Here is a 19,381-nt window from a genome sequence, read left to right as displayed (position 1 = left end):
GTAGAAAGGCTAGGAAACAACTACCACTTTCTTCCTTTTAAGAAGACCTCCCAAGAGTGGAGTACACTTCCTGTATATATCTCGTTGCTCTGAACTCAGTCCCATGGCCGTACCTACCTGCAGAGGGAGTGAGTGGCATGCCTTCCTTAAGCTGAGCGCATTGCCACAGTAAATGAATTTGATCTTTGGTTATTGATGAGAAGGGGAAATTATTAGTTGGGTATGCTAATAATTTCTTCTGGTATATAGTGTGACTAGAAATCCTATTTTTGAGTCATTATATAGGGATGAAGTAAAATTTTCTTCAGAGAGACTGAGCAGTAGGAGAAATTAGGAAGTTCTTCAAATTCTGTAATAGAAGGGTGATATTTGCTATCCAAATACTCAGTTTGCTTAGTATTGAGTTGAGAGAGGTGGTTTTGCTTATATAGTTTGAAAATTAGAAGAGGGACAAAGGAATAGAAGATTGATAACATCAAAAAAGTCATGGCAGTATTTCACCTAAGCTTCTGCTTTGTTAAGTAGCATCATTTGCCTTCCCAATAGATAATTATAATCCAGAGCAAATAAGTATTCAGTGTTCCTACATTTTGATACTTAAAAATTAGTTTTTATTTGCCTTGTCTTGGAATATGGAAACAAAAACTATATTGTTCATTATAATGTACTGAAATTATAAATTTACTATCTTATACCTTCATAATTATAAAAACATTTTTGCTAGAGAAAAGCAAATTATTAGCCCAAAGTAAGCATAAAGGAACATTTCTCTTGCATCATTTCTCCAGGGAAAAGTGACCGAGATCTGTGGCAAAGAGGGCATTTAGTAAAAGATAAAGACTTACCCTCCTCCCCGACATGCACGGAGAGCATTAGAGACACAAGTGTCTTTAGAAGTTTGTTTGTTGAGACTTATCTTTGTCCATGTTAGACAAAACAAGTGATAGATACCCTGAAAGGAAGAAATTTTGTGCCACACCGTTCTGTTTTTCTCTTTCCATAGTTTGAAAGCAAGGTTAGGAAAATTTTTCCATCTATCAATGCTAATCTCTTGTGATTACATTTTAGGTAATTTTCACTGACTAATTTTTGATAGTTGAAGTTAAAGTCATCTAGTTATCATTTGTGAGTATAGTTTCTTCTAATGCTGTTCTAAATTCCTTAAAAAATATTTGTCCTGAAATTTCTCATATGAATAGTTATAACTCTTAAACTATGCTCACTCGTCTAATTTCCTAGCTTTAATAGTGGCCATAATTAAAATGATCATTATTATTTTATTTAATTTATACAATTTCAGAGTGCTAGACAGTGAATGAAAAATGTAATAATTGTAAATATCTCCCATCGCTAGGTATTTTATAGGCTTTCTTTCATTTACTTTTTATGGCAGCTCTTTATGGGAACAGTTTTTGTGTCCAATTCATTGATGAAAAAGTGAGGCTTAGAGAGAAGTAAATTAGGGCTGCATAGTTAGTAGAGTAAATGTCAGAACACAAATGTCTCTGACCCTGTGCTTTCCCCCCTATATGGTGCTTTCTTCTGTTCCAGAGTTCAGCTGATAGCTCAGAGTATAAAGGTGTGCTACCCCACGTGGTAGCCACGAGCCATCTGTAATTATGTAAATTTAAACTGATTAAGATGATCCTGCATTAGAAATTCGGTTCCACAGTCATCTTGTCACATGTTAAGTGCTTCTACATGTGGGTGGCAACTCTCATATTGGGCCACACAGATACACAATATTCCCTTCATCACAGGGAGTTCTATTGAACGGGGCTGCTCTAGAATTTTGTCAGCTCTAATTTCAACTACTTGTATTGGAAACAAATCTTCTAAGGGACCAGTGAATGCCCCTGGAAATTGAGGCTCTCTGCATCCTTAGGACTAAGGGTAATAGCAGTGCTCTACAGTGTTCTGTGGCCCCTGCCAAAGGTAGCTGGTTAGATTACCTCCCTTTCTTTTCCTCCAAGGAAAGCTCCATGTCTGAGTAGCAGTTAGGGGAAGGGAGAAAAGAGAGGGGGGAGTGCGAACGGGAGGAGGCTGCACCAGCTCCCTGACCACATGAGCGCCATTTTAAGTGGGCTTTCCTAGCCACTTCCGGGAAAGACATGCCTTAACGACCTTTCTCAACGTCTTCCTCAAACTTCATGACCTCTTTTAAATTTCACTGTACTGTCTGTCATAACATGTTTATTTTCCATGCCGTGTAAACTCCCTCAGTGTGCTTCTTTTTTTTTAAAACATTCATTTGGCATCTTTCTGTCTGGTACCACTTTGCCAGCTCTGGTCTTTCTTTCTGTATTTTGTTGAAAAATAATGTTTTCATTCTCCTAAGATGCAGTGTTAAGAACATAATCAGCCTACGGATCTCAAGCAATTCCTAGCAACATTCTGGTTGATGGTCTCCTGTGTTTAGCCAGATGTTGGTAGCAGTAATCTAAAATATGTCTTGACCCAAATTTTCTTTTCTTTTTTGGTACTGGGGATCGAACTCAGGTCCTTGCGCTTGCAGGGCAGGGGGTGGAACCACTGAGCTAAATCCCAGGCTTCAAATTTCCTAAGGAAACTGGATATTTGAAAAAAAAAATGTTTACATGTATTTTTTATTTTATTCATCAAAATAATTTATTAGCAATTTTGAAATGGAAAACCTTTTAAGAACAAAGAAATATACTTTGCTAATAGTGATAAAAAACATTTGACAATGATTTTAATTTCAGAACCCTTACAAGTCTTTGCTTACTACTTTTGTTCCAAATTGAGCCAATACTCTGGGTGGAAGTGAATAGACATTGGTTGGATGTATTCACCTGATCTCCCATTTCACAGCTAGATGTCAATGTTAACATACCTGGTTAAATGTCTCAGGTGTGATTGTAATTAGGTAATTCAAGTATTTACTCAACCTATACAAGATATAGATCAGAAAATATGTAAATGAGATGAGGAAAACAATTTACAAAATTACTTTTTCTTATTTCAAAGCAAGCTGATTAATTCTACATTTATCTTAAAAAAACTTTTTTTCTGTACTGGGCATTGAACCCAGGTCCTTCCCGCTGAGCTACATCCCCAGGCCCTTTTCCTTTTGAGACAAGGTTTCATTAAACCTCTAAGTTATCCATGCTCATGCTAGGTGTGAACTTTGGATTCTCCTGCCTCAGCCTCCCAGAGTGCTGGGATTATAGTACATTTACTCTTTATAAATATTGATTTTCACTCATTTTAATTACTATGCATGGACAATTAAGTTTGGTTTTTTTGGGGGTTTTTTTGCCTAGGAAAGTCAGGAAGAGTATGATGATTATTAAATTATTCCTTAACGCTTTCCCAGAAAGAGTAATAAGAAAAAGAAGGAAAATTATTTTTATTTAATTATAAATTTGTCTTTTAAAATTCATTCCTCATAAATAGAAGCATGATGTCCTTTTCCTTTCCTACAGATCCAATCTGACATCTTTTAAAATAATTTATAGTTTCTCTGACTATGATGTCACACCTTTTTTTAAACTATGCTTCTCATTGATAAAACAACTTCAGAATAATAACTGAAATATCATGAATAAAATCCAGGTGAAGTAATAGATCAAAGTACTGAAAGTACATCCTCTCCCCCACTACTACCAAAGGATCCTGGTGGGTCCCTTTTCGCAATTCTCTCTCTCCTCTGAGAATTACTATTCTTGGATCACTTAAGTGAGAGAATTCACACAGGTAAAATTGTATAGGGTTACGCTCACTTAGATGTGTCAAAATACATTTTCAGAATATGTGTATTCCACTTAAAGATTTTCAGAGACTATAGATTTGAAGTACATATTAGAAAATAGCAAGACTACTTGCCTTTGGAGCTCGATTTAAATTTGACCAAATTGACAGGCTTGCTTTTTACCCTTGTTATTTACAACTTTTTCTTAGAAATACATTCATACTCAAAAATAATTGTTTTGAAGGGTAAGTTGAATTGGTGTCAGCAATTTCTTACTATAGATGAGCATCCCTAGTCCAAAAATCCAAACTCTGAAATGTTTCAAAATCCAAAACTTTTTGATCACTGGCAGGGTACCCAAAGTAGAAAATTCCACACCTGACCCTCACACGATTCGTTGCAGTACAAATGCATGTGAGCCAAAAATATGGTATAAATTATACTCAGGCTATGTGTATAAGGTATACATGAAACACAATGTATTTTGTGTTTAGATTTGGGTCCCATCTCTAAACTTATTGTGTATATGCAAATTTTAAGAAATCTAAAACACTTGCTGCCAAGCAGTTTGGATAAGGTACAGCGGACCCCCAAGTTATGACCAGCCTGACATACAAACAGTTTGGGTTAATTAGGTTAATGGAAGATTCATCTACCTCTTGTTGTCTATACTGTGTACCCAGGTAAACACCCAGATCTCAGCTGTACTGACTTACAACCAACTTGAGTTCCAACAGCCCTCGGGAACTGATCAAGCTCGTAAGTCAGGGGTTCACTGTATACTCAACCTGTATATATATCCATGGAAATAACTTTTTAGTACACACAAAAGCCCTAATTTTAGAACAGTCTAAAATCCATGCAAACTGTGCATTTGCTTGTTGACTTTAAGAATCCATTCTTTCCCGAGAAAAAGAATGTTCAGTTCATTAGTTTTCAAATCTCTGTGTGAAATACTCATATGGCAGTTGCTTTTTCTCGGTTTTATTCCCTCCAGGCACATAATACAAGAGCATAAAATTAATTATCGATAATAGTATAGATTCAGCACATCACTTTGGATTTTCATCCAGCCTGGAAAAGATGAAAGTCATGTCAACCAGCTCCAAGCAGTCCCTGTTTCTGCATATTTAGTGGAAATGCAAGCAGGCTGTATCATTCCGAGTTTATCTTACCTAGTAAAGCAATAATATAGTACAGTGAAGTTTAATTCTGAGCTCTCAGCAGTGATTAATTGTAGCTTAGATTTTAATTATAACAATTTTGTGATTTTGCAAACTAATCCTTGTTTGTTTAGAGGCTTTCTTGGTTTGTGTTTCAAGATATCTCTGATTCCTTTGACAAAGGTATAATTTATATCCTTAACTTTTATACTGAGGAAAGTAACTAGTTACCGAATTTAATTTAATTGGAGGCAGCTACCTCTGTTATTACCAACTAGGCCTCAGTTTGCAGTGACTCCTGCCTAAGATCCAAGGACCTTACTTTCCAGCAGGTCCCTTAGGGTTTTCTCTCTGGCCTCCTCTCTTCTAGGCCTCAGTGTAAGGTTGTGATTGTTTCTGAGCATGTATGAGTGAGCCTTTCCCCTTGCCCTGTCTCCTGTGGTCTGGTTTTAGTTCCAGGTTTCTGCCGCATGAGCCATAGCTCCTTATGCTGTACCACCTCCCTTTAATGTTTAGCTAAGCTAACTGTTGTCCAGCAAATGGTTATTAAAGAGAAGGCCCTGTGGATCTACTATATAATATGTTTTCTCTAATGGCATTGTTAAGTTTCAACTAGTTTTATTTTTAAAACTGTTTCTCCTGATTTGTGACAGGGTCTATACATAAATAGTTTTATACACGTTTTGAGGAAGAGGGTGGGAATTGCAAAATATAGCAACAGCTACAATTACAGAGTTCAAATTTTGACTGTTATTAAAGAATATGTTAAGTTATCTGAGTCGGAAAGTGTTTTGAAGATGCTTCATCAGTAAGACAGATGGGCACTAAAGTATCGCTTTATAATTACTTCCCTTATTCTCATTTTTCTCCTGGTCTGTCAAATTTTAAAGTTTTTGTTCTGTGAAACTTTTATGTTTAAAAATCAATTAATTGTTTACCTCATTTAAAAATTTATGTAAATTTTAAGGAAGTGAATTTTGTGGTATGTGAATTGGGTCTCAATAAAGCTATTACTTAAAGCAGCATAACTAAAAGCGTTTTCAGTGGTGCAGCAGCTTTGCCTCAGTACAAGCAGAGGAACACATGGTAATTAATTTATATAAAGTTCCAAATTTGATGGTGATTAGAACATACTACACTTCATGTATATTTTATTTGTTTTAGTTTAAGAAAACTTTCTTTTAAATTCATAAGTGTGGCTTTTAATGCAAGAGGAAAGAAAATATAAGAGGTAACAATTAAAATTTAATCTTATTTTTAGCACTGGAATGCTGTTAGAGAGATGAACCCAAAGTACTTATTCAAATATTCTACTTCATGCCTGGTTCTCCCTTGCCTGGCCCTCCACAGACAGTCTGAGATCTGGCTAGATAATTGAGGACATGTGGAAATGTACTACTAAATCCCACTGTTTTGACTTTTCTCTATGATGAAAAAACTGATATTATAGACTTTTCTTTTTAAGATGTTCTGTTTATCATTACAGAAAGCTCTGTACCTGGACAAGTGGTGGCTGCCATTGATGTAAACACTGTTGCTAATGAAGTATACAAGCATAATTTTCCTCACACACAGTTACTGGCCAAGACAATTGAAGTGAGTAATTATTTTTAATGTACATGTAGCATATGATTGATAAATTTTGCCAAATACTGGTTTATGGTGGCTTGACTGAAAGATAAGTCATATAAATAAAAGTTTATGAAAAGAGAATTAACATTTTATATTGTCAGGTGATAGTATGCTGTTTTTTTAATTACAGTTGTAGAGAGAAAGAATTAATTATTTTGATCTCTGAGAGAAAGGATTGAAATGTAAGAATATGCTTAATTTCCAAATGCATGTTTCTGTGGTGATGTTAAACTTTAATTCTTTACTTTTAATGGATGGATGGATGGATGGATAGCATGTAGTAAAAATAAAGGAAGCAGTCATTGGTTATTTTTGAATGTTTCTTACTTCAGCAAGCTTGTTCAGGTTAATCTAATTCACTTGTAATGAACTCAGCAGTATTTAGCACTGACATACATTAAGTTACTTTAAAAACAACACGGAAGTGTGTTTTTCTCTTCCAATTTCTTGTCATAAAGAATTTTATACACCAATTTTGCATGAAGCCATAATTTCCATACAATAAACTACACCCATTTTAAGTGTGCAGTTTGAATGTTGGCCAGTAGATAAGCTGCGTGACCACTACTATAATCAAGAGTTAGGACATTTCTAGCCTGTTAAATCATTCCCTCATGCCCCATTTCAGTAAGTACCCAACCCCAGAACCTGGTAATCACTGATCTACTTTCCTTCATTATAAGTTTCCCCATTTTAATGTGTCATAAAAATAATCATGAGAATGTAACTATCTTTTTGAGTGTAACTGCTTTTGTTTAGTATTGATGTTTTTGGAATTCATCCATGTTATCTGTGTCACTGATTTGCTGTATTTTATTATGGAGTAATATTTCTTACAATGAAATACTGTACACTACAGGATGTGTATCCATGAAATGGCTTTCTGTGGGCCTTTGTTTTTATTTCTTGTGGATAAATACATAGGAGTGGAATTGCTGGATTATGTGGCAGTTTTCTTTAAATTTACGAAAAAAATAACAAATTATCCAAAGCATGTTTTACACTTTACATTCCCACCATGAATGTTTGAGAAGTTTCATTTCCTTCTCAACACTTAATATTGTTAGTCTTTTAACTTGTAACCTTTCTAGTAAACATGTAAGGGTATTATGATTTTTTTCCCTCATGACTAACAATGCTGAGTATCTCTTTATGTGCTTATTGGCCAGTTGTATTCTATGTCAAGAAATTTCTTGCCCAACTTATACTATTTGAGCAATTCTATTATTATTATTTAGTTGTAAAAGTTGTTTGTTTTCTGGGTTAAGGTTATTTGGCAAAAATATATATGACAAATATTTTCTCTAATTCTGTAGCTTGTCCTTTTCTTAACTGTGTCCCTCAGAGTACAAAAGTTACCTTGTTTTTTTCCTGTTTTCTTCTGGAAGTTTTATAGATTTGGCTTTTTATGTTTAGGTCTATGATCAATGTAGTTACTTTAAAAAAAAATAGTGTGAGGAGGGCTGGAGGTTTAGCTCAGTGGCGCCAGCGCCTGCCTGGCAAGCAGAAGGTCCTGAGTTCAATCCCTGGTTCCGCAAAACAAAACAAAACAAAAATAGTGTGTGGTATGGGTCAGTGTTTATTTTCTTTCCCAAGAGGACATGAAGTTGTCTCCGCACTATTTGTAGAAGAGTATCCTTTCCCTAATCAGTTTCTTTGAAACTCTTACAAAAAAAAAAACCAATCAAATGTGTGACCTATCCCTAGGCTTTTTCCTCAGTAGTAAGATATGTCTATTTTTGTACCAATAATGCACTGTTTTGATTGTTGTAATTTTCTAGGATGTGTTGAATTGAAGCCGTGTTGGTTTTTCTATTGAACTACACCCCTGTACTCAACTTGGTTTCTTCTGGTGATAAACTGAGTGATTTCTAACCTTGTGTAAGATCTTGGAATTATTTGACTTACAGCTTCCCAATAATTATTCCTTTCCCAATATTTGTTCTTTGCCCTACCTCATGGCTTTTTAGCTGAGGCATGCACAGACTGATACTCAGCAAGCCACTCAAAAGGATTGTTCTGCAGATTTCTCTGTGTAACTTCCTTTTGTCTGGTACTCTGCCCTAGCTCTGTCACCTTGGCCTTCCTGAAGGAACTCCATTCTCTTTCTAACTCACCTAGATTACCAGGTTCTGATTGGAGTTCCCTTCCCTTTACTGTTTCTACAAATTGTTGCAAGGTAGAAAGCTATGGCAGTTATGGTTCAACTTGGTTTTTTCCCTAAAGGGGTAATAGTCTGTATTACTTATGGCCTAATATTTGAAAATAATCATTTAATCTAATTTTCTAGGGTCTTTTTTCATAGAAGGGTAAGTTTCTTACATTTTACTTCCTAATGGGTAGAAGCAAAGATGCCATAATTTTTTAACATTGAGATACACTTTACATACTACCATTTGAAAGTGTGCAATTCACTGGTTTTCAGTATTTTTACAAAGTTGTGTAACCATCACCCCTCTCTAATTCCAGAATATTGGCACTACTCAGAAAAGTAATCCTGTACCCATTAACAGTCACTCCCTATTTCTGTTTTCCCCACACCTGGCAGCGGGTAACTTACCTTTTGTCTCTATGAATTTGATTATTCTGGGCATTTAATATAAACAGACTCATATAATATATGGCCTTTTCTGGCTTCTTTCACTTAGCATACTGTTTTCAAAGTTCATTCATGTTGTAGCATGCATCAGTACTTAATTTCTTTTTATGAATAAGATTTTTTTTGTATGAACATACCATACTTATTTATCCAACAAATTGTTTTAAGCCCTTTTTTTCCACAGTGACTATAAAAGGGGAACATTTTTCAGCTATATGACTCATTATCCAAAGGGTAGAAGGCAGTAGTTATGTATTGAAGTACACCTATCTCTGGTATCAAGAACATAATTTTTTTCCATGAACATCATCATAAAGAAGGATATATAAAGTGAATATCATTTCACAATAACTGATAACACTGCATTTTGTGAATATGGCAAAGCAGAATCAGTCTAGCCTTGTAGAGATGGGACCAAATACCCGAGGGGAATAATATAAATTTTGTTGTAAAGGCACAGAAACTTGAGTGTCTAATAACATTAGAAATAAATTCCTATATGAACTACAATTAAAGTGTCAGTAGAACTCTACAACAAAAATAAACTTTGCTTCAATTGTCATACCCGAGGCAGTCTTCACACATGACAACTGCAAGTTCCATGCACACATCTCGCTTACACTGAGCGCATATGTGCCTAGTTTTCTTTTCCTATGTGGCAAGCCGTTCTTGTCACCTGTCTTCTCTTCCTGTTTGTCAGGAGCTTCCTACATTCCTATATTGTACAATGTGCACTCAGCAGGAAAATAAGATCAATAAAATATGAAATATGTAATGAGTGCTTAAAATAGACATCAACATTTTCACATCAGCTGTGTACCTGCTTACAAAACCTAAAAGATAACATCAGAAATAAATTCCCGTATGAATTACAATGAAAAATACCAGTAGAACTCTATAACAAAAATAATCTTTGCTTCAACTGTCACACCCAAGGCAGTCTTCACACATGAAAACTGCATGCTCCATACACAAGTATTACACTGATAGCACATATGTTTTCTATTCCTGTCCTTTCTTGTAGGGCACAGTTGACATCTTTTTGTTTTCCTATTGTTGTATAGGTGTTTTTGATGCTGCACATGCCTGTTCACCTGTCAGCTATCCAACGTGCTGCATAATTTTTTTTTTTTTTTTGGTATCGGGAATTGAACTCAGGACCTTGTGCTTTCGAGGCAGGCTCTGGAACCACTGAGCTAAATCCCCGGCCCACTGCATAATTTTTTTGCATAGTTCCCTGAGCAGAAACATTTTGTTTTTCCTCTGCTGTGAATGATCTCTTATGCGTTCCAGTCCCAATCTTCTAAGAAAATTTCTTCAGGTATTTTGCAGTTGTTATTTTCTAAACTATCAAACTATTTATAGCACACCTGTTTAGGATCGAGTAAAACATAACCACTGGCCAGTGCTTTGTTTTGCGTGACATCATAGTTGCTGCATAACTCATTGACAGTACCTGCTCTGCCTTTGGTTTTGTTGTAGACAGTTTCCATCTCAGGCTTCTGTTTTGTTGAGGTTTCTCTATCAATATTTCCATCATAATGCAATGTTGATCAGCAGTACCAGTTTATTTTTCTTTGCCATATATGAGGCCAGTGTAAATCTTTCTGAAATCCAAAGATTGTACTATAGAATTCTCGCTTTTGAAATTGCAACATTTCATTTGGAATTTCTGCTTTGTTCCTGGGTACAGTTCTGACACTGGTCGACTTGTGCTCTGTTAGCAAATGTAGTATTGATTGGAAACTGGTAGACCAATTGTTGAATGTCATATTCCAATTAGTTTGGGAGATGGGAGCAACAAGTCTGTTCACAACATCATGTGTTTATTACTATATGAATAAGGACCTTGTGGCTGAGTTTCTAGGTAAATGTCTAAATTGAAATCATAATAAGTCTTCACATCTATAAGGACATAATTTTATGCCATATTTTGATCCATCACTTTCCCATAAGTCTTTTACATTCCTGTGATAATCATGAGAAATCCATAAGTACAGTAGATCTATGAGTGCTTTCAGTTCAGCTAGTGAGGTGTCATAATAAATACATTTTTGAATATGGCTATTGGTACATACAGAACATTTTACTTGTATTTCAGCTTTCACTGCTGTTTTCTTCATCATCTGAATTAAGGAGGCCTGCATTCCCTGTGTCTGTATCAGTCGATTCTTGCTCATTTCATTGTCATAGGACCTTTGGCTCACATGGCCAACGTTCAGTCATTATCATCTTCATCATGCATGCATGAGTAATCTGATGATTCACTTTTGGCCTCTTCTAAAACCTGTAAATCTGATTTTTCATATGCCATTGTACTGAATTTAGCTACTTCTACCATAAAAATCAAAAGAAAACTTCTGTTAAAACAAATCCTAAATGCACAGAAATTTAGCAATGAGCATTTTGTGGGTAAAACTCATCTGTTGCCCCTTTGGAGCTCCTGTACACACCTTGCTGTTTGTCTGCCAAGTGGATGAATGTACAGTTTTTGCTTTCCCTAGGTGCAGCTACTGTCACATTCTATTATGATGTTTTATTATGTTTTCATAACAGAAGAGCGGTGTGAGTGTAGTTTACCCCCAGTGATGCTCAGGTAAACATACACAAAACTTATTACATGGAGCATTATGTGGGTAAAAATCCCAGTTTGACATTTCTGCACATATGCACACTCCTTGCTGCTCATCATAACAAGTGGGTAAACATGAACATTGTTTCCTGTATCCCCAGGTGCAGCTACCGAGACACAGAGCTAACTACTATTATACTAACCTACAAATTTTTAGTATAAAAGTATGGGGTGGATTGTTGTAATCCAGTGTTACGCCCTTTTAATAAGTAATCTGGAATTGACTCTAACATGCAGACATATGCTTTTAGGTTCCACTATTTCTGTGATATAGACTGTGGTATTAATAGTTGCTTTATTTATAACACTTAAAATCTAAGTTCAAATTTAATTTACATATTTAAAAATGGGTACAACCAAATTCCCACTTCAGCCAAAAGATAAATAAGAATTGTATATATTTACATTGTGTAGTGTGATCTTTTACGTGTGTATATATCGTGAAATGATTAAGTCAAGTTAACTGACATATTCTTCGCATTCTTACCAGTTTTTGTTTTAAGAACATTAACAATTGCAAGACTATAATAATTACTATTAACTAGTCACCATGTTGTGTAGTAGATCACCCAGATTTATTCCTCCCATCTAATTGAACAGTTCACCAACGTGTCTCCACTACCACCACTTGGGTCTCTGCTTCTGTGAGTTTGATATATCAGTGAGACCATGCAGTATTTGTCTTTCTGTGTTTTATTTATCCATGTTGTCTCAAAAGACAGGATGTTCTACATGTTTTAATTTCTTCCTTGATATTCCATATGTCCTTGTTTTTACGGTAAAAAATGTGAAGTGAAAAGAGTACATTTTGTCTAGGGAAAAGATATAAGAACTACACTGGAGGTCATGTTTAAAAAGGGCATAGAAGGTCCCTAGGAGTAATGGGAGGCTTTAGAGATTTTAAATTTTATACAGCAATAATGATCATTTGAACATATACTTTGTGCAAGGCATGGAACCCCCAGAAGGATGCAAACATAGCACAGTCTTTGCCTTCAAGAAACTTACTATTTAGTGCAGAAACTTGACTGACCATTTTCTTTGTGGCTGCTGATCAAACATGGCATAATAAAAACATTTCTATTTCAGAACTCTGTTTCATTTCCTAATAGTAATAAGTAAAAGAAGGGAAAAGAGAGAATCAAAAACCATTATTAATGAAGATAAGATTTAGTTATAAGCCAAAAGTGTGAAGAACAATGTCAAATACAGTGGAAATCAGGCAAAAGTAAAGGAAGGTGAAGAAATTACATGCAAACCTCTACATATCTTGGGCAGAACTGAGATGGGAGGAATGGCAAGGGAGAAGAGAAAAATATACTCCATAATTTTTTGTCAGTGGCTACTGAAAGTCGGGAAAGAAGACACTGAAAAAGGCCGAGCATGGCTCAGGTGAAGGGCCCGGCTGCCACCTCCGTCCTCGTCTGCGGCGCTCCACGGACCTTCTGTCCCCAGCAGAGGTCCCAAAGCCAAAAACAGACCTATTTGGATGAAATGCGTGTAGAAGACACCACCCGCTTCTGTCCAAAGGAAAAAGAGAAAGTGAACAAACATCTTTCAGCGATCAAAGTCCCAGGCAAGACCAGAAAGGGGGCTTTTACAGCTCTTTAAAAAGAAGAATGGGAACGCATCTGGTGAAGATTTATGTGGTCCTTGGGCCTGGTGGTGACATCAAAGCTTTCCCATCTGCAGGTCCAGTGGATCAGAATACAGGGAAGACACTAATGAGAATCCCTCAATGGATCCTTCACCTACAGAACGAGATTTCTTCAGAAACCGACTTGCTTTTGCAAATGACCTTGACCAAGGAACAGCTGTGTAAAACATACTTAAAGTTGTATTCTCAAGTGGTAAGATGAGGTTAAGAAGCTTGTATATATCTGTGTAGGATATATATATTGATGTATAAATCCCCAAGGAAAACTAATATAAATACATATGAAACTAATCAACATACAGGACACTGAAGAGATGAAGATTAGTCTATGGTTAAGACCTGACTTTGAACTTCAACACTTGGGAAAAGGGAAATGAAGACTTTTCACATCATTATAGAAAAGCACAATAAATTTGGAGGAAAAAGAAATGTTTATAAGAACAAACAAACAAACAGAAGACACTGAAAATCCCAGACCATTAGCTGAAAGCTTTATTATAACCTCAGTAGCCTTTTGCTTACCCTGAAGTAAGAACAGAGATTAGGGACAGAAGGCCTACTCTCAGTTCAGAGGACCTAGTAGGATCCAGCTGCAGTATAGCAACAAAATACCTGAATGAAGGCTGCCACTGCTGTTCTTTTTTTTTGGTACCAGGGATCAAACTTCGGACCTTGTGCTTGCGAGGCAGGTGGCAGAACCACTGAGCTAAATCCCCAGCCCTGCTGTTCTTCATTTTTAATAAACTCCTAGATTCAGGTGGCCTTCATTAAACAATGAATAATAACTAGAAAGGAACCAACTTGCCACTATTTAGCATTTTAAAAGGAGCCAAGAAATATAAATAAAGCAGAATATGCAATAAAAATAATTTTAAGACACAAAAGAAAATTTCAAACAAGTCTTCATGATCTTTAATCTCTAAATAAAACATGGTATCTATGAGATAAGATATCAAATAAATATATACAAAGAGTAGTGATAAAACAGTATCAGAAGTCTGGGGGAAAAGGAACAAAATAAAATTATTGTAGAAATGAAAATCATATCAGAGTAGCAAAAAGCAAAGTAAACTATGAAGAGGCTTCTGAAAAATGGTTCTTGAGAAAATCAAATAGAAAAGAATACAGATGAGAATGTTGCAGAAGGGCCGGGGATGTAGCTCAGTGGTTCCACTGCCTGCCTCGCAAGCGCAAGGTCCCAAGTTTGATCCCTGGTACCAAAAAAAAAGTAAAGTAACAGAGAATGTTGCAGAACAAATGATAGCTACTCAAGACAAAAATAATCCATGGGAAATGTAATTAGTGCTTCTGAAAAAGAGTAAATCTAGTGAAACAAAAAATATTAACAGAAGTAGATGAAAAATTTATAAAATAAAACATGAACAACTCATGGACTAAAGCACTCATAAATCCTTTAGAAATGATGACTCCTCATTTGTGATCTAACTGAACCAGAAGAGTCAATGTAGAGAACTAAGGCATGAAGCTGCCATGTTAGAGATGAATGGTTAAGAAAAGAGTAGAAGTGTTACTAAACTTTGCAAAGTAGATATAATGATATCCATAATTAGAATGAGAAGGGGAAATAGTACTCAAAAACATTATGACAGATAAATGTGATTAATGCTTCAGGATATTATTTAACATTATTGTCAGGAGTTCAGCAGAGCTGGAAGGAGGGAGCTGAACTGGTAGCTGTCAGAGAAGCTGATTAAAGCAAAAAGCCAGAAATGAAAGTTAGGCCTTCACTCACTGTGGTGTTATTAGCAAGAATCTAAACCAGGCGAAAATGCTGACTCCTTTCTGTGCCCCCTGGGGCACAGCAAAAATGGGGGCCGTCTCACTGTTGAGGGAGCCCTGGCCATGGAAAGGATGATTGGGGAGGGCAAGAAACAGCGAAGTGCCAGACACTGAGTTGGAGTGGAGGGAATTAATTGCCTTCAAGGTTCCCTCTCCTCTTCCTAGAAGGAGCCCTTGGTGGAGCATTTCTGCCTGAGGTCCCAGAAAAGAGACCTAGGAATGAAAGCTGTGAGAGGAGGAGTGCAGTGTGTCAAGAATGTGACTGTCCCGCTTGCTCGCTCGCCACAGCCTCAGTGGCGAAAAGTTTTTCATGTCAGAGACCGAGAACTCTTGCCGTCGTTTCTGTCATCCCTTCTTCTCCAGACAGAAGATACCAAACATGTGCAATCAAAGATCTCTTCATCTTATGGATAAAGTCACTAACAAGCCAAAATGTCTGTCGACGTCAACCGCAGCATTTCAGACCAGTTCTGTCGCTACAAGATGCCCCGTCTGACTGCCAAGGTTGAGGGTGAAGGAAATGGAATCAAAACAGTTAGAGTCAACGTGGTTGACGTTGCAAAGGCCCTTAATTGGCCCTTAACATATCCCACCAAATACTTTGGTTGTGAGCTGGGAGCACAGACCCGGTTCGATGTAAAGAATGACCGTTACATTGTCAGTGGATCTCATGAGGTGAATAAACTGCAAGACATGTCGGATGGATTCATTAAAAAATTGGTTCTCTGTCCTGAGTGTGAGAATCCTGAAACAGATCTGCATGTGAATCCAAAGAAGCAAACAGTAGGTAATTCTTGTAAAGCCTATGGCTATCGAGGCATGCTTGACACACATCATAAACTCTGCACATTCATTCTCAAAAACCCACCTGAGAATAGTGACAGTGGTACAGGAAAGAAAGAAAAGGAAAAGAAAAACAGAAAGGGCAAAGACAAGGAAAATGGCTCTGTATCCAGCAGTGAGTCACCGCCCCCGCCACCCCAAACGAAATCAGACTTCCTAACACGCTGTGGAAGAGGAGGAAGATGAAGACTGGAGGAAGCTCAGAGGCGCAGAATGGATGAAATCAGCGACCATGCAAAAGTCCTGACACTCAGTGATGATTTGGAACTGTAGAAGAGCGTGTGAATATCCTGTTTGATTTTGTTAAGAAAAAGAAAGAAGTGGGCATTATTGACTCATGTGACAAAGCAGTTGTTGCTGAAGCAGAAAGACTAGATGTAAAAGCCATGGGCCCTCTTGCTCTGATTGAAGCTCTTTTTAATGAGAAGATTAGAGAACAAATTAAGAAATACAGGTGCCATTTCCTCCGATTCTGTCACAACAACAAAAAAGCTCAGCGGTGTCTTCTTCATGGTCTGGAGTGTGTGGTGATGATGCATCAAGCTCAGCTCCTCTCCAGGATCCCGCATACCTTGAAGGAGGTGGACGATGCAGACCTTTTGGAAGATGAGGTCGTCATCAGCTGGTCGGAAAAGGCCTATAAGAAGTACATTTCAAAAGAACTTGCCAAAGAGATTCGTGTCAAAGCGGAGCCCTTTATAAACAGTTGAAGGAGGCAGAGGAAGAATCTTCTGGTGGTGAAGAAGATGATGAAGATGCGCACACTGAGGTGGTTTATTCGAAGACTGCCAGTGTACTGAAAGTTGAAACTGAAGTCTGACAATAAGGACGACAACATTGACATCGATGCCATTTAAAAGGAAGGATGCAACCTAGCTAACAGTGTAACACTGCAAATTGTTCATTGTCAGACAGAAGTGCAACATGTATGTGCAGAAGGTTCAATGGCTTAACACTGTGCTACACTTTCTACTAAAAATCTATTGCTGTGAGTGGTCTGTAATGAAGCCCAGTGAGACATCTCAGGAGTCCATCAGTGAGCAGATGTAGTTTGCTTATTTATAGCGTGTTTCTTTTGGAAAACTAGTGGTGGACATATTTGGATCACATTTATACAGTTAAAAAATAGAAGATTTGATTTTGGTCATTCTTCAGATTTGGGGCTCTGAATGACACTAAGTAATTGGCTCTTGTTTAAAATGTTGCACCATTGTTTATCCTATTGGGTCCTTGGAGCCTGGTAGGTTCTACTAAGCACTGAGATGGAAACACAAACTAACTTGGAATTACTTTGTTCAGCCTTTTAGAAAGACAGCACTTTCAGTGTTTGACCTCTAGTCCCTCAAATAGGCATATAGTAATTCTGGGGTAGACTGATAATCAGATGACAGTTCAGCATCTTAACTAAGAAGTAAAAATGACCTGAGTGTCCTATAAATAATTCTAAGAGCAAGTTTTGAAACTTGGGATTGTGATTTTTCAGTTCATGTGCACTTGCCCCAATTGTAGTCTCCAGTGTGCATTGAATGTTGGGATGAGCCAGGGAAATTATAAATTTGCAAGCAAGTGTTCTATGTGTATGTAGTGGTTGTACTGAAAAAATTCAGAGTTTAGGTGTGATTAAATCTTACGATTTTTGTTTGGGGGAAACACGTGCACTTAATTAGCAAGAGCTGAGCATAGTTTTTCAGCTTTTATCCTTGAGATTTAAGTTACCTTTCAAAATGTTTAGATATATTGTATCCTGTGTTGAGTGTGTTTTTCCCTCCCTGTGGTATTAAGGTCTATTCCTTAATGACTTTTATTTCTGAACACATAGTTTAGGCATTTTATATTTTGGTTGCTATTTTGCCAAAGTAAGTGTTACTTTGTGTTAAGCCTGACTCCCCCCCCCCCATATCTTAGTTAAAGAGAAATGATGTTTAAAGCATGCTTGTAAGGCAGAGCCTATATTTTGGGGTGAATTTTGGGGTGTTCTTCACTTCACATTAACTACAGTCAGGCACTGGGAATCTGGACAGTGGCCACTGAATGTGGGTAACTGGGCCATAGCCACCTGGACTCCTTAGTTCCGTTAGCTGGTGAAGACTCCCTTGCTGGGGTCTGGACCATGTTTGAGTAATCCTTTAAGAAAAAATTTCCATTTGTTCCTTCCCACAGAGTGAACTCTGGGAATCGAGTGTGGTAAATTCTGTGTGGAGCGCTGACTCACATTATTTGACTCTGTTACTTTGTGATCCATCTCACAGATCTTAATAACAAATGTATGTAAATGTTTTTCACATTGAAATTATATAGATATTTGATAAAAGTAAAGCCTTGTTAGAGTGCTGTTTTAAGGGTTGGCCCTTAGCGATCTTGGTGGAGAGAATCACTCTCCGTAGGCCCCTGACTGGTTAGGGAGTGGAGCAGGAGCTGATTGCTTCAGGGAATGTGCCCGCCCGCCCGCCGGGAGGAGGCGCTCAAGCAGATGCACGCCCTACCGCCTGGGCCTCGGTGCTGCTGGGATGCTGCCGCTTCCCCTCAAGGGACACTTCGGGGCTTCCCCACACTTGACGGGTCGGGGCGTACACTGGTTGCAGTCTGGGACCAAACTTCAGTGGAACTGGAAACACACCTGATTTCATTCACAGCTTATCATAATAGAGTAATCCTTTACTTTGCTCTAATGGGTTGTCTTAAATTATTTTCCTGTTCAAAACGGCTGCATTACTTGATTAAAACACTTAAAATTCTAAAAAAAAAAAAAAAAAAAAAAAAGTGTGACTGTCGAGGAGGTCCTGAGACCTGGACCACAGCTTCTTTCAGAGACTTTAATGCGGGCAGCCCTGGCTCTGTGCCACCCAAGTCTAGGTGGAAAGACAGCTTTCCCCCAGGAGGTCTCCCAAGGACAGCCTTTGTAATCGCCAGTGGTTGGACCTGGAAATCACATATGCTTGTTTCATAAGAGACAGAACTCAGTCAAAGAGATACCAACTGGTAAAACTAAAATCAGTAAGTTACTAGATGGCAAATGGGAAATTAATAATCACTGGTGTGTAAACTTCATGTCAGCAGAAATCTTATCTGGTTGTTCATTTTCGTAATCCAAGACTAGCGCAATGCTTGGGATAGAATTGATACTCTGAGTGTTGGCGAATTAATTTATGACTGTTTTTTAGTGAACAACATATTGTGCCTAAAAAATGAACAATGAAATTCCAAGCAAGTGCTAATAAAGGATAAAAGAGAATGCAAAATTGATACTAAATAAGCTGGGTTGCAAGTCAAAAACAGAAGAGCCATAGAAACTTGCTCTATAATGATAATTGCTTAGTCGTCAAAGAAGATCTAATTGTCATGC

The 19,381-nt window shown here is 37.3% G+C and overlaps 1 protein-coding gene and 1 pseudogene across 10 annotated transcripts in view; both read left to right on the top strand.

The window, feature by feature from the left end:
• Trdmt1 (tRNA aspartic acid methyltransferase 1) overlaps positions 1-19,381 on the top strand; it is a 97,964-nt gene that overhangs the window by 42,737 nt on the left and 35,846 nt on the right. For 8 of the 9 annotated variants that reach the window (XR_015449656.1, XR_015449655.1, XM_087207210.1 and 5 more), the window contains exon 2: positions 6,362-6,471. Coding sequence is in view for 3 of the 9 variants with exons in the window: in XM_087207210.1 (XP_087063336.1) it covers positions 6,362-6,471 (110 nt within the window). In the remaining 6 variants the exon portion in view is untranslated. Of the gene's footprint in view, positions 1-4,397; positions 4,472-6,361; positions 6,472-19,381 lie in introns of those variants that run through there. The other variant, XM_087207214.1, reaches the window with a different exon arrangement.
• On the top strand, positions 6,479-18,190 carry LOC101719545 (eukaryotic translation initiation factor 5 pseudogene; annotated as a pseudogene). Its single transcript, XR_015449654.1, has one exon. The product of XR_015449654.1 is annotated as a eukaryotic translation initiation factor 5 pseudogene (transcript).

This window comes from Heterocephalus glaber, unplaced genomic scaffold, assembly GCF_053883595.1.
Source record: "Heterocephalus glaber isolate CG9 unplaced genomic scaffold, H.glaber_assembly_v1.0 deba00000768, whole genome shotgun sequence".
In the NCBI taxonomy this organism is placed as follows: Eukaryota; Metazoa; Chordata; class Mammalia; order Rodentia; family Bathyergidae; genus Heterocephalus; species Heterocephalus glaber.
This window is presented reverse-complemented; position numbering and strand designations above follow the sequence as displayed.